This window comes from Argentina silus (assembly GCF_951799395.1).
Source record: "Argentina silus genome assembly, chromosome: 2".
In the NCBI taxonomy this organism is placed as follows: Eukaryota; Metazoa; Chordata; class Actinopteri; order Argentiniformes; family Argentinidae; genus Argentina; species Argentina silus.
Genome location: NC_139656.1, coordinates 15,546,357 through 15,559,459, shown reverse-complemented (window position 1 = coordinate 15,559,459; position 13,103 = coordinate 15,546,357). Strand labels below are relative to the sequence as shown.

Below are 13,103 nucleotides of genomic sequence, written 5' to 3'. Positions count from 1 at the left end.
GATCAGCCCAATATCTCACATTTGTCTCAAACACAATATAAAGATACATTTATGATAGAAGGGCATGTAAGCAAATGGCAGAACACACCACTAATGTATGAATAGATCATAGTTTAAATCTTTTGGATTTTTGTGTCTGGGTCTTTTTCTAATTTCGTGAATTCATTGAAAACAATACACATTATTTCCTATCAACACATAATCATAAATGCACATTTATGACACATGTACAGCTCAACTGTATATACATGTTATTGCTTTCAGTTGAGGTAGTGCTCTCTTCCCTGACAGCCTCCAGAGGATATGTATGATCCTGAGATCTATAGACAACAGATTGCAGAGTACCCGTATCCCTACGTCGTCGATGGAGAAAGCCAAGGAGGTGAGCTTAAACACTAAAACATTGTTCCTATCAATGATACAATGGTGACAATATGAATATGAAGTTGATACTGTAAATGTGATGACACTGAAGATTAATTCCCCTTGGTTTGCTGAAGTTGCTGTCAGAGTGTACTGTATATTACCTAAAATGATTTAAGCCTAAATATCAAATATTCTGCAGTCAGTTTCACTGAGGGGAATAGTGATGGCCCTACTACAGACATGGGTTTGACCTGATATTGTAGTTAATACATAAAAAGTAGCAAGATACAGTAGTGCAGCTGGAGCTAACCATGTTGGCCCCATGCAGTACAGGAAACAGATGCCATTTCTGTCGGGCGCTCAAACTACAGACCTAGAACAACTTTTCTCCCATGGGGTTTGTTAGGTTATTTACTTTCTCTTGCATTCAACTGATCCTAAAATGATAATAATGAAAAAAACTGAAAATAAAAGAAAATGTTATTATCTGATTATTGTCATTGAATGGATCAATGTAATTGTCCATCTAGATGTACAACAAAGCTCAACAATGTTATTATAAATGTAGAAGAGTTTTTTGGAGACAATACAAAAAAGTATGATGCATAGGTGTTTAATAATGAGTAACTGTGGATCTTGTAAAGAGTAAATATTTATTTAAATAGAGTTTATCATAACAATGGCCATCACTATTTCACATTAAGGAAAGTTGGGGTCAGTTCTATTTGAAATAATTAATTGCAGTAGTAGAATTTAGTCTGCTTTTATCATTTTCTGAACATTTTGATATGAAATTTTATTATTATAAGAATGACAAGTGGCAAAGGTTACAGTATGTTCAAAATGTCACCTCAATTCACTTTCATGTCTTGTTAAAATTGTGGTGTTGTGTCAAATACGAAACACAACAGATCACTATAAGAAAATGTTTACACACAGCAAACATTTTAAAACATTGATAATTGAGGAAAAAAGAAAAGAAAAAAAAACCCACTCCAAATTCTAATGTTTATAACAGTAAACAGTATCAGCTTTATTAAGCAGGACAATTCCAAGAGCATCTATACTCTGAATGCAAAACTGCTGTAGTTCATAGACAGGCATCATGTGATATTCAATTTGTTACAGTTACAGAAGTGTGGCATTGTCTATTTTTGCCTATTGCAACAGAAAACTTAAACACCATGCTTGCGTCGTCAAAGGAAATTTGTGTTATGTTTTGTGCCATGTTGTGGAGTTGTAATACTTTTTCTGTTAACACTTTACATTTGTGTTGTTATTACTGTGTAATTACACATGTAAGTATAATGCAATAAGTATTGTTATTACTTATTGGTACACCACATTTATCTAATTACATTGTCATACGGACATTGTGAGACCGTTTTTCTTTGTCAAACATTTGTGACCAATACTGTACATTTTATATTAACATGTTGTCCTCCTACCTCATGCAAAAGGATGAGCATGTTTAACCATTGTATAGACTACATAATCAAGGGAACAGGAATGAAGTGTTTTGTTAACAACACATTAACACAGTTTATTCCTACACCTCTGGTCAGAACACTGGGACTATCACCAACATCATGTCCATCATGCAGAGTTTGGGGAGCTGCCAGAGAGTCACTTCACGGAGCTCCAGAGTGTCCCCCCTCTACATGCCCCCAGCCTGCCTCGTTATGATATGGACACACTCCTGGACCCCGGGCTTGGGGGACACCACCATGCCTTGTCTGCTCCGGTGAGACACTCCCCCACTATCCCTCTTTCACTCAACAACACACACACACACACACACACACACACACACACACACACACACACACACACACACACACACACACACACAACCTGTTGGTACTCCACTTGTGGTGGAGATACAGTAAGCTACTGCACATAACTAGGCAAGAGAAACATAGTAGACTCACAGTCATAATCAGGACCAGAATTTATTTCCACCTCCCCTCTATTGGGCAATGGCTATAGAGGCAACATTTCTAAAATGTTTAATAAACAAACATAGCATCTTTCTCATCAGGCCTCAGATAAAGACAGGGCCATGAAGATTGTGTCTGGGTTGTTGTTTGCTCTTAAATGAGATGGGAGCTGTGTGTTTCTTGTGAGCTGTGTTGCGTGGAGGATGTAGAGTGTGCCTACACACACACATACACATACACACACACACAGTTTAACATTGCAGCCTTTTCCTGCATGGGGACTGCTGTTGTTGCCACAGTGGTAATCTGCCAACTCACCAACGGCTGAACAAATCATTCCTTTTTAATCAGATGAGTCTGCTCCCTAGCATGATAGACATGTACTGTATGCACACACCACTAAAGTTAATGTCTTATATTTTTATATTATGTCTTATTGTTAAGGTGCAAAACAGCAACATATCATAATGTCTTATGCATCCTTAAACAGAGAGCATTAATGTGTGTGCATATAAATACCTTTTGGAGAATATTTGTGGCTGGAACTGACATGCTGCTTTAGCAGCAGAAATAGTGGGGGTTTTAGTATGTGTTGCATTACACTGTTTGCTGAACATATTGACAAGATGTTGCCCAGCCAGGCAGTCATACATACAGTTAATATAAACAGCCACACATCACAGCTCATGCAGAGAGAAGCTCCTTTTGGCTTTAGCACCTCCTGTCAACTTGAGAAGATTATATCAGCAAGTAACACTTCAGACTGTGACCAGAGGTACACATGTATGCATTAAAATGAACATAAGTTCTAAAAGAGTCTTAACACAAAAGATGCTACTTACTTCCACAAATAACGATGTAAATGGCCTTTATTCACATATGTAAGAATACATTTGGGGCAGAAACTCTTGAAGCGTTTATTCTACTCATTCCCTGACTTGACAGACCCTGGGGAGTGTGTGTGTGTGTGTGTGTGTGTGTGTGTGTGTGTGTGTGTGTGTGTGTGTTACACTTTGCAATTCAGCATGGTGATCAGCATGGTGTCTGTCTAGTATATGGTGTCTTTGTTTAGTATAATGTCTTTGTGAATGCTGCTTTCATATTAATGTCCATCACAGCAATTTCCTCTTTCATGATAATATTGATTGGAATCCTGATTGTATTCTTGTCATCCAAAAACCTCAATAATTAAACAACCCCTAGTTTATTAAAAAGGTGGATCAAATGTTATACCAGTAAATACTATGTAATGCACTGTTTATCAGCATGACCAGAAGTTTTGAAGGAAATTCCCTGTTACTCAAATGGAATAACAACATTTATGAAAGATTTCCCCTTTCAGCCAGTTTATTTCAGTGAGGATGACCTTTATATAATTAGTTTGGAATTAGTTTCTGTGTCATCCCGCATGCAGTTACATGTACCACAGACATACATTCAACACTGCGGTAATATATGAGAGTTTATGCTTCTATGGGCAAATGCACTTGCCTGGCTAAAACAACAGACTGTCCAGAGTCTTGTGAGTCTCTGATGTTGTCAGCACTGAAAATGGAGGGGCTGTGCCTTATGCTGTTTAGTGTACCCTCTGTATATTATCTTATATATAGTGCCCTGCATAAGTAATGGAACAGTGAAGCATTTTTTCTTATTTTAGGCGCTACACTAAAACAATTTGGATTTTAGGTTATTAGGTTAAAGTAGAGATTCTCAGCTTTTATTTGATGGTATTTGTATACATATTGGTTTCATCATTCAGAAATTACACTTTTTATGCATAGTCCCCTATTTTAGGGTACCCTAAAGTAATGGGACATTTGGCTTGACAGGTGTTTCTGGTAAGCCAGGTGGGTTCTGTCACATCATTTGTGCAGGCATAAGCAAGCTGTCAATGTCTAGTATTGATTCTAGGCTTTGTGTTTGCCCTTGGAGTTTTCTTTGGTGTCTGTCAACATGAGGACCAACGAAGTGTCAAAATTAACAGTTTGGAACATCATAAAGAAAGAAATAGCACTGGTGAGCTCAGCAATCGCAAACAGGCTAGTAGGCCAAGGAAGACTTCCACAGTGGATGACCAATGAATGATTACCATAATTAAGAAAAACCCCAAAACATGAGAGGCCTCGCCCCAAATGCAGTGAAGTGTGAGAACCAAACACAACATGTGAGAACCAGTTGACACACCCGCACAGAGAGTGAAATACTGTAAATAACCTCTCCAGACCACAGTGGGTACTTCGCTCTCTGTGTGCCACATGGGTCAAATACACTATCATTCAGTTCTCTGTTGCAAAAAGGAAAATTAAGGTATTGCTTTGCCTTCATGGTGACTGCAAGGCAATATACTGTAGTTCCTCTATCTATGTGCATGGTATCAGACTAATGTGGTACGATGCACTGTGTGAATTTGATGATAAGACATGCTTTTTGTTGTTTTTTGTATCTAAGGTGCCATATTTCCCTCGAACCATGTGCTACCCACACCCCTCCCCTGTCCAAAGAAGCTCAGACGATGAGGACCCAGGACGCCATAGCCCTCCACTAGAGGTTTCTGACGAGGAGTGTCTGAGGGAACAAATCAGCACCGCTTCAGTGGCAGAACTGGGTAAGGGGATAACATTAACATTTCCACAGGATCTGATTTAGATTCTACTCTTTTTAATTTAGCTTAATTACCTGCAGTCCAATTGCAGGCAAATACTGGCTACTGAAAAATAGCTCTACCTAATTAACCCCATAGAACTTCACTAAGCTTTGTGATGTCAATAATCAAAACAATGTAAATAGATATACTTAGGCAGGGAACCCCTGAAAAAGATCCATTGCTTGTTTATCTATGGTCTACTTTTGGCATATAGGCAACAAGAAGAAAATCCGGCTGTACCAGTTCCTGTTGGATCTGCTGAGGAATGGCGACATGAAGGACAGTATCTGGTGGGTGGACCGAGACAAGGGCAGCTTCCAGTTCTCCTCCAAACACAAGGAAGCTCTTGCACACCGCTGGGGAGTTCAGAAGGGCAACCGCAAGAAAATGACCTACCAGAAGATGGCAAGGGCATTGCGCAACTACGGCAAAACCGGCGAGGTCAAAAAAATCAAGAAGAAGCTGACATACCAGTTCAGTGGTGAAGTGCTGGGGAAGTCTCATTTTGACAGGAAGACATATTTGTAGACAGAGGGGAAAACTGTAGCAAAGTGGGGGAGAGGCAGCAGAGTGGGGGAGAGGGGTAGATAAAGAGGTACTGTGTAATAGATGATTATGAAGGTAAATATCCTTTAGGATTTTCTAATCAACAATTGCTAATCTTGTAAATAGCATTATGTGAACACTTACTGTAAATGTTATGTCTCATTTGACAATCCTTTAGCTTCACTGGCTTTCTACTGCTGTAAGACATGGCCTTTGAGGGGAAACATGTAGCCATGTTGCTGGCTGTTCAGCAACAATACCACTATACTCACACTGATATCTAGACTTTTCCAATTCTATAAAAGGGAGAGAGGCAGGTCTGTTATGAATGATTAATTATCAGCAGCGGAATGTTCCAGAATAGCAACACAGATGACCACTAGAGGTCCTCAGAGATCTCCCTTTTTTAGACCTTCTGTAGTCACCGACTCCTGTGCACTGTGTTGGACTGTGCAAAACATTCTGTGGTGAACTATGCTGAAAAGGAATGTAGCTAATGTAATCAGACAAAAAGACTCAGAGAAATTATCCAAAGAAGAGAGGGAACTCTTGCATGAATGAAAGTGAAATACTAGTACTGAGGATGCACTGACTTCTAGCTTTGACTAAAGTATTGCTTATCTACTGTGTGGCAAGACAATTACTATACTGTTGTTTAACTTTCCATTAAACCCAACATGTTACTTAGAGCTTAAAATGCATTTTCAAATGTAGTACCATTTGTACAGCTCAAGATTCTGGGAAGTAAAGACATCTCAACATGATTGAATCTGAAACCGTTTAGGTCTGTCCCCTTGAATGTTTCTTTCCTCTCTCAACCTCCGGTCAACTCCATGTCCCTGACACAAAGGAGAGGTGAAGAGACCTGTCACCCAGCCCTTATCCTCTGTCTGTGTTCCCAGATGAGGCACAGACCCTTGCCTCCTCCGAGCTAGGGTAAAATCTATTCCTAGCCTAGGAACAACAATGTAGAGGCATTCAACCATTCACAGAACCCTACACTCCAAATCATATGTGTTTGATATTTGTAATACAATACTATGTTCATGTATATCGTTAATTATTTGTATGTATGTGCACTGTACAATGCATCTGTGTTTGTATTATAGAATGACTCAATTACATATCTGCATTGTGAACTTGCTTGTATCCCCTTTGAGAACTCACACGACATGTGGTTTTAGTCGACTCATTACATTGTTCTGGGACATAACAGACTGGCTTTAGCAAATCCTCCAGGAATCACAGCCATGTACCGAGAAAGCCAGTGGCAGACCATGATAATATATAAACATTAGGGCAGTCATGGGCAGGTTATGGGTTCCACTGGCAGCAAACAAGGCCAGCCTCCCCAACCCCCACCAGCCCCCAACAGCCCTGGTATGTGGCAGCCAAACTCACTGGACAGAGGGGCAGTGTAAATAATGCTGGGTGCTGACAAACCTCTGTGATGGGGCCACAAAGGGGAGCAAGGTGGCATGAGGTGGGATATTGGTGAGGGCACCATCAAGAGGGACATACAGGATTTTTCATCAGAGTTTGTCCTGAGTTTGTTTCAGAAAGTAAGGCTTAGGTAAGACAGAGACACAGTCATATGATGTACCATACTGTACACAGACAAACCAACAGGGTATGGTACTAGGGTGAGAGGTGCCTTATTATCCCAAAATACCTGTTAGGAAGGTCAAACAGAGGGTCACCTCGGCAGAAAATACTCCATAAATGTATACTCCAGTCATGTCCTCGCTGTGCTATCAATGCTGTGGACACGTAGACCCCTACTAACAAGATGCTAAGCTCCGCTGTGTCATGCAACACAATATGACTCAACCAACACAACAATCGGGAGGTACACAGAGTGGGATGCTATCAGACATACATGTTGTATTACCTCTTGTGTAAGTTTAAACATAAACAAATCTTGTTGTATCATGAACATGAGGCACAATATTTTGCTGTTTACAGTGCATCTGGTCAGATGCTAACATGCTAGTAAAGCAGCTGGAGGATGGAAAGCTAGCCACATTGCCATGATGGAATGATTCTTGGAAGTCCTAGTTTACCAGGGGGAAAAGCACTCACATCCCTGCCAACAGATAAAAGGAATACTCAAGCCTCCTGTCTGTTTTCTGGAGCTGGGCCTTTTTTTTCAGGGGCCAGGCAGTGCAGGCAGCGGCACAGATCTGGGGGGAGAGCAAGAGACCAACGCCGGACTCAGTTTCTAAATTTAACCCCTGCCTCCCATCCCCTCCCACACTTCCTTCTTCAGTCTGTCATACAGAGGAGGTGTTTGAAGAAGGGATGGTTGAAATATCGTCTGCCGGAGGTCAGAAGGGTCTAGGGGGGTGGGTGGGGGGTTGAGGGAGTTGGGGGAGTGGGTGGGGGATTTGAGGTTTGCTTCTTTTACAGTATCTCATTGTTGGGACAGAGTTAGGGATTGGGTCCAGTCAGCGTGACAGAAAAGGGTGGGTTGTTTGGGGGACCCACTATTAAAGGCAAGGGGTGAGGAAGGCTAGTCTGTAGAGCTTGTCGGTTACTGTCTGGAAGGAAAAGCTTGTTCAGGATGCCAGAGCCACCCAAGAAAACAGGTTAGTGTGCTTGGTCAGATTTCTTTTTACCATGTAGCATCTTTGTCCCTAGAACAGCTGGGTAAACACAAATCTAAAATCCGTTCTTTCTTTTCTTCCATTAACAACATCCCCTTGACATTTCAGCAATGATCTCATGGCATTGTTTATTTTCTTCACAGTTGCAATCAGAGTGGTTTTGATTGTACGATCTGTGTTGCTGTTACAAGTGTACTCCTATACCGGTATGATAGCTGTGCATGTCTACGTGTACAAGTAGGCTTAAAGGGAGGAGGAGTTTTCATCCGTCTGAAAGAAAGAGAACTTAGCAACATATCACTTCCACCTGTGTAGTAGCTAATGCCCTCTCCACCCTACCTTCTTGGACCACACCCCTCTCCATTTGACCATGTTCAAGTGTTAGAGACCATGGGACAAATTAAAGTAGCTGGGTTATATAGGCTTTGTATAATTGTGTAGTGTAAGCTGTTGTACCTAAAATAAATACTGCAGTTTGTATAAGAGACTTTGATTTCACGTAAATATATTATTTAGTATATTTGCAAATGACTTCACAAGCCCTATAGACCTACCAGAGAGTATGAAGTTAAATCCAGAGTGTAACATTTGAAGCACCACTGCATTCATCGCAAAAACATCAATCATCATACACAAGTCCAAAAATGCCTGACAGGATTCCAGTGTGACAAATGGCTTTCTATAGTTTTTTTTCCTTCTCAATGGGAATGCATGGTGGTGAACTGTGGAATTAGCACATCAACAGATCAGGTCACACAATGCAGTCCACCTACTGTACTAGCCCAGTGTTCAGATATGTGTGCTGCTAAGACCATCAGCACTCTGGACTCACCAAACAGTAACAGTCATGATCTGCTTGGGCAATTTAGCATTAACATTGAGACCCTGCCCATCAACAGAACATGTGTCTTGTGTAGAGCATGTCTCTCTCCCTTTTACTGTAACAGATGTAACAGATCAGTTTTGAATCAGGTTAAACTGCATTTAGGTGTATGGTACTGTTTCTACTCATATATACTACAGTAGGTACAATATATATGGTACATTAGTGCTAATTCTATCTTGCTATGAATCAGTTGATTGTTGATTGTTTGCGTTCTTACTTGATGTATCGGTCGGATTAGATTATATTTCAACCCTATACTATTTTAGTATTTGAATTGACCTTATCTGAAGGAGCTGGAGTGAAATGTTGGATAAATAGACTCACACTGCTGTTGAGCCTGCTGTTGAGGAGGAGAGTCATTCACCAGTCATCACTAGCCTAATAAAACAGAGAACACACACTGCTGCAGCAGGCGTATCATTCTTTCTACGCTAGCAGCACCTCCAAAATAGAGTCAAACTAATCCCTCTGCTGTGCTACCTGTGGCCCTATCACTGCTGTGGCCTGCTGAGTGCATTTATTAGTGCGGCACATATGCATTCTATATTTAAACTCATAGGGTCTCCTTTCTCCATGTCAAGGTCATTTGTATAATGTGGATTTGTTGTGTTGACCATTCTCTGGTCAGAGGCTAAAAGAAACACCGGATACGGGTCATGGAGAAAGACTAAGAGGAGATATGTGAGACTATAAAGGTCTTATCAAGAACAAACTGGAGAGGTTGTGCAGACTCTGAAAGAATACCAAGCAACTGAAACATTAATGATTTCATGATGACATTGGACTTTCTTCTAGCTTTAGAAGAAAGTAATCATTTAGCTCAAAGAATCATTTTGCTCATGTCAAGATAGGAGGTATGATTAATTATTGTGGAAAAACAAGGTGTGCAGCATGCTACATCTATGTTTACTGCAGTACCTAAAAGGATTAGGTAAATGGGAATATTTTGACTAATGTAGTCCATAACATACTGAGCATAATCGCAGTGCACTGAATTGTGTTCTCACTTCAAATGTTTTACATCACACACTGTATACTGTACAACACAAGACAAGCTGGGCATCAGAAAGGGAACCCTTTCATTCTGACCCATCCCCCTCTTCAGTCTCAGCATTTTCCAAGAAACCAAAGGCTCAGGTAGCAGAGGAGGGGGCATCAGTGGTGTTTGAGGCTGAGACTGAAAAGCCTGATGCCAAGGTGAGATGGCAGTGCAACACAAAGGACATCACCACAGGTGACAAGTATGTCATCACGGCGGACGGGAACAAGCACTCCCTCACCATCCAAGCGGTCACCACAGAGGACAGCGGCGGCTATGCTGTGATTTCCGGGGGTTCAAAGGTCAAGTTTGATCTGAAGGTCAAGGCGAAGGAAGGTGGGAGGCTTTGAGGCTTGAGTCCAGAGCCTTCACTCACTCACCTAGGCACTGTGGGAGAAGTACTAAACCTAGAGTCCACTGAGCACCATGTGTGTAGCACTGTTGGTTGTAATCATTGTCTATGTTTACAGACAATCTTCACAGTATGTTTGTGCATGTTAAAAACCAACCACCGAGCACTTTGTGTAACAACGCCTGCTTAGTCGCTCACATAGACAAACTTGCCCTTTTAGCCCGTCAGTGTGTCCTGGTGTGGTCATGTACATAGTCTGATAAGGAACCATGTCTGTGGAGCTGGAGCTGGGGCTCAGACTGGCAGCAGCTCTAGACTGCTTTGCTACAGAGCTGTAAGTGGTTCATATCAAACTCACCCTGGTGACCTTCACCCTGACACAAATAAATTGTTTCCTCATGAGTAACCACCACCGCCACTGCTACGGCCATGCTGCTAGCACTCAGGATAGCCATGAGAGGCATTTGACACAGCACATGACATTTAAAAGAAGATACAAATAAATACAGTATTTGTAAGATAGACATAGGTATGCTGAAAAATAAATAATGAATATCAAGGCAGACAGAATGTTTATGTAAAGTTGCTTTGTGAGGACACAAAAAGGGAAAAACGCAACTACAGTATAAAGGCTTATGACATCAACTTAACCTATATTGACTGACTCGAGAAACCTTCAGTGCTATGAGTGTCCTATTTGAAACTCTTTGTTCCCAGGTGAGACAGCTGCCCCAGACCCAGCTGCTACAGATACTGCTCCCCCAGCTGATGCTCCAGCCCCAGGGGATGCTCTAGTGAAGCCCCCCGCCTCAGGGGAGGAAGCCCCAGCACCTGTAGACACCCCAGCCTCAGCAGAGACCACCACAGCAGTGGAACCTACACCATCAGAAGCACCAGTAGCTAATGGACAGCCACAGGATACCTCAGGAACTGAGGGTTGGTCCACATTAGACATAAAGTACCTTTTCTATAGGATGTATACAATCCCTAGAGCAGATACACACCTTTGCAGTTTTGTACAGTATTAAAAGGTCACAATGCCTGTACAGTGCCTATATAAAGTCTACACACCCTTTCAAAATGTTCACATTTTGTTGTCCCAGAGCCTGGAATTGAAATACATTAAATTCAAATTGTTCCCAATGATCTACAGTACACAGCCTACTGGACAGTTTCAAAGTGAAAAAATCTAAAATAATTTTTAACTATTATCATTGCACTTAATGGACTCAATTCAACTTATTGAGAAACTTGTTGAAGACATTTTTGCTTTTGAGCAAAATTTAGGAGAGCCACAGCAAGCGGGCTATAGTCATTTTGTTGTTTCTTTCACTTTGAAAGTGTCCAGCAGGCTGTGCAGATCAATGGGGGGGGGAAATTAATTGAATGTATTTTGATTACAGGCTCTAGGGCAACAAAAGGTGAACATTTTGAAAGGGGGTGTCAACTTTCTATAGGCACTGTAGGTTAAAGGAGTTCTTTACTCCAAAATATCATAAATTCATACAAACCTCATAGATATCCTATTGACAAGCTTATATTGTATTTAGTTTCTGGAAAAGTGGAAGTAAATTAGCTTGTTATTAGGAAGTCAATTTAATCTACAGTAGGAGGCTTATGCAAAACGTTATTATATTTTGGGACTATACCAATGGTGGGCTGATGAGAAATATACAAAAAAATATTTATTGATAAATTGGATAAAGTGTAACATGCATCAAACAATAATGAAAACAAATATGGAATTAAAATGCTTTATATTGCTCCTTCAGTTGTTTTGCCTGCTAGGTTTGATTCCCCCAAAGCGCTGTCTCCTCAAGCTACCAACAGGGATCAGGCCAACCCCACATGGTACTTTGAGGGTGTAATATATACTCAAAGCTTCCAATTCTACATTAATTAACATTTTATTTGGTGTTAAGGATTAATTTGGTACTTAGAAAATGACAAATGTAAGGGTTCAGGCAAAAAAGGCACAATTCACCCAATTCAGCTTATTTAATGAAAATGGAAATACATTTAAGTGTGGCTTAATTGGATGGCTCTGCTCTGTATAGCTCCCTGCCTGAAGTTTAACAACATGAAATACCATGTGGCAGGGAGCCCATGACTTGTCAAACCCTCCTGTAGGTAGGTTAAATACAGAGCGACCGAGAGGGTGGTATAGTATTACTCTCATAACCAGTAGTGTCATACTGTTTAACCATGGTGGAGTGTTGCATAACACAGCTGTTTCTAAGTCTTGTCCCTGAACATGTGATGGATGTTTTACATATGTGTGAATCTGTCACCTGAGGGTCCGTCAACTGATGAACAGCTGCGCCATTTGACTTAAAGTGTCCTGCCTGAACTAACGCAAGCTTAATTTATACAAATTCACAATGGAAAACAAAAGTAGTCATTTTTCCTTGGTCCCTTGCATGTCTTTTTTGATCCCTTGCATGTCTTGGCCTTCTCTCTCCCCTGTTCCAACCTCTCCCTCTACTTCTCTAGATGGCCAGCCACCTGACACCAGGCAGGACCTGACAGGCCTTTTCACAGAGAAACCCCAGAGTGGTGAGGTCACTGTGGGTGAGTGACTGCTCCAAGGGCAACACAAGGCAATAGCTTCCGTGTCTTCTGCCTGATGGACATTACTCTACAGTATATAACCCTCCATAAGATGTGTCACACAACATAAGCTTCCTCAAAAGAATTGGCAGTTGAGTATCATGCGTTGAGTAT

The 13,103-nt window shown here is 41.1% G+C and overlaps 2 protein-coding genes across 2 annotated transcripts in view; both read left to right on the top strand.

Annotated features, from left to right (window-relative positions):
* The window catches only part of spi1b (Spi-1 proto-oncogene b), a 7,609-nt gene extending 1,004 nt beyond the window's left edge, over positions 1 to 6,605 (top strand). Inside the window, exons 2-5 of the mRNA XM_083690971.1 lie at positions 292 to 382; positions 1,932 to 2,110; positions 4,755 to 4,911; positions 5,165 to 6,605. Coding sequence (XP_083547097.1) covers positions 292 to 382; positions 1,932 to 2,110; positions 4,755 to 4,911; positions 5,165 to 5,478 — 741 coding nt within the window. The 3' untranslated portion in view covers positions 5,479 to 6,605. The remainder of the gene's footprint in view (positions 1 to 291; positions 383 to 1,931; positions 2,111 to 4,754; positions 4,912 to 5,164) is intronic.
* A 1,454-nt stretch (positions 6,606 to 8,059) lies between these two features.
* Positions 8,060 to 13,103, top strand: part of mybpc3 (myosin binding protein C3) — a gene marked incomplete at both ends in the record, with an annotated part of 35,291 nt that continues 30,247 nt past the window's right edge. The window contains 4 exons of the mRNA XM_083665170.1: positions 8,060 to 8,084; positions 10,094 to 10,363; positions 11,097 to 11,315; positions 12,873 to 12,950. Coding sequence (XP_083521296.1) covers positions 8,060 to 8,084; positions 10,094 to 10,363; positions 11,097 to 11,315; positions 12,873 to 12,950 — 592 coding nt within the window. The remainder of the gene's footprint in view (positions 8,085 to 10,093; positions 10,364 to 11,096; positions 11,316 to 12,872; positions 12,951 to 13,103) is intronic.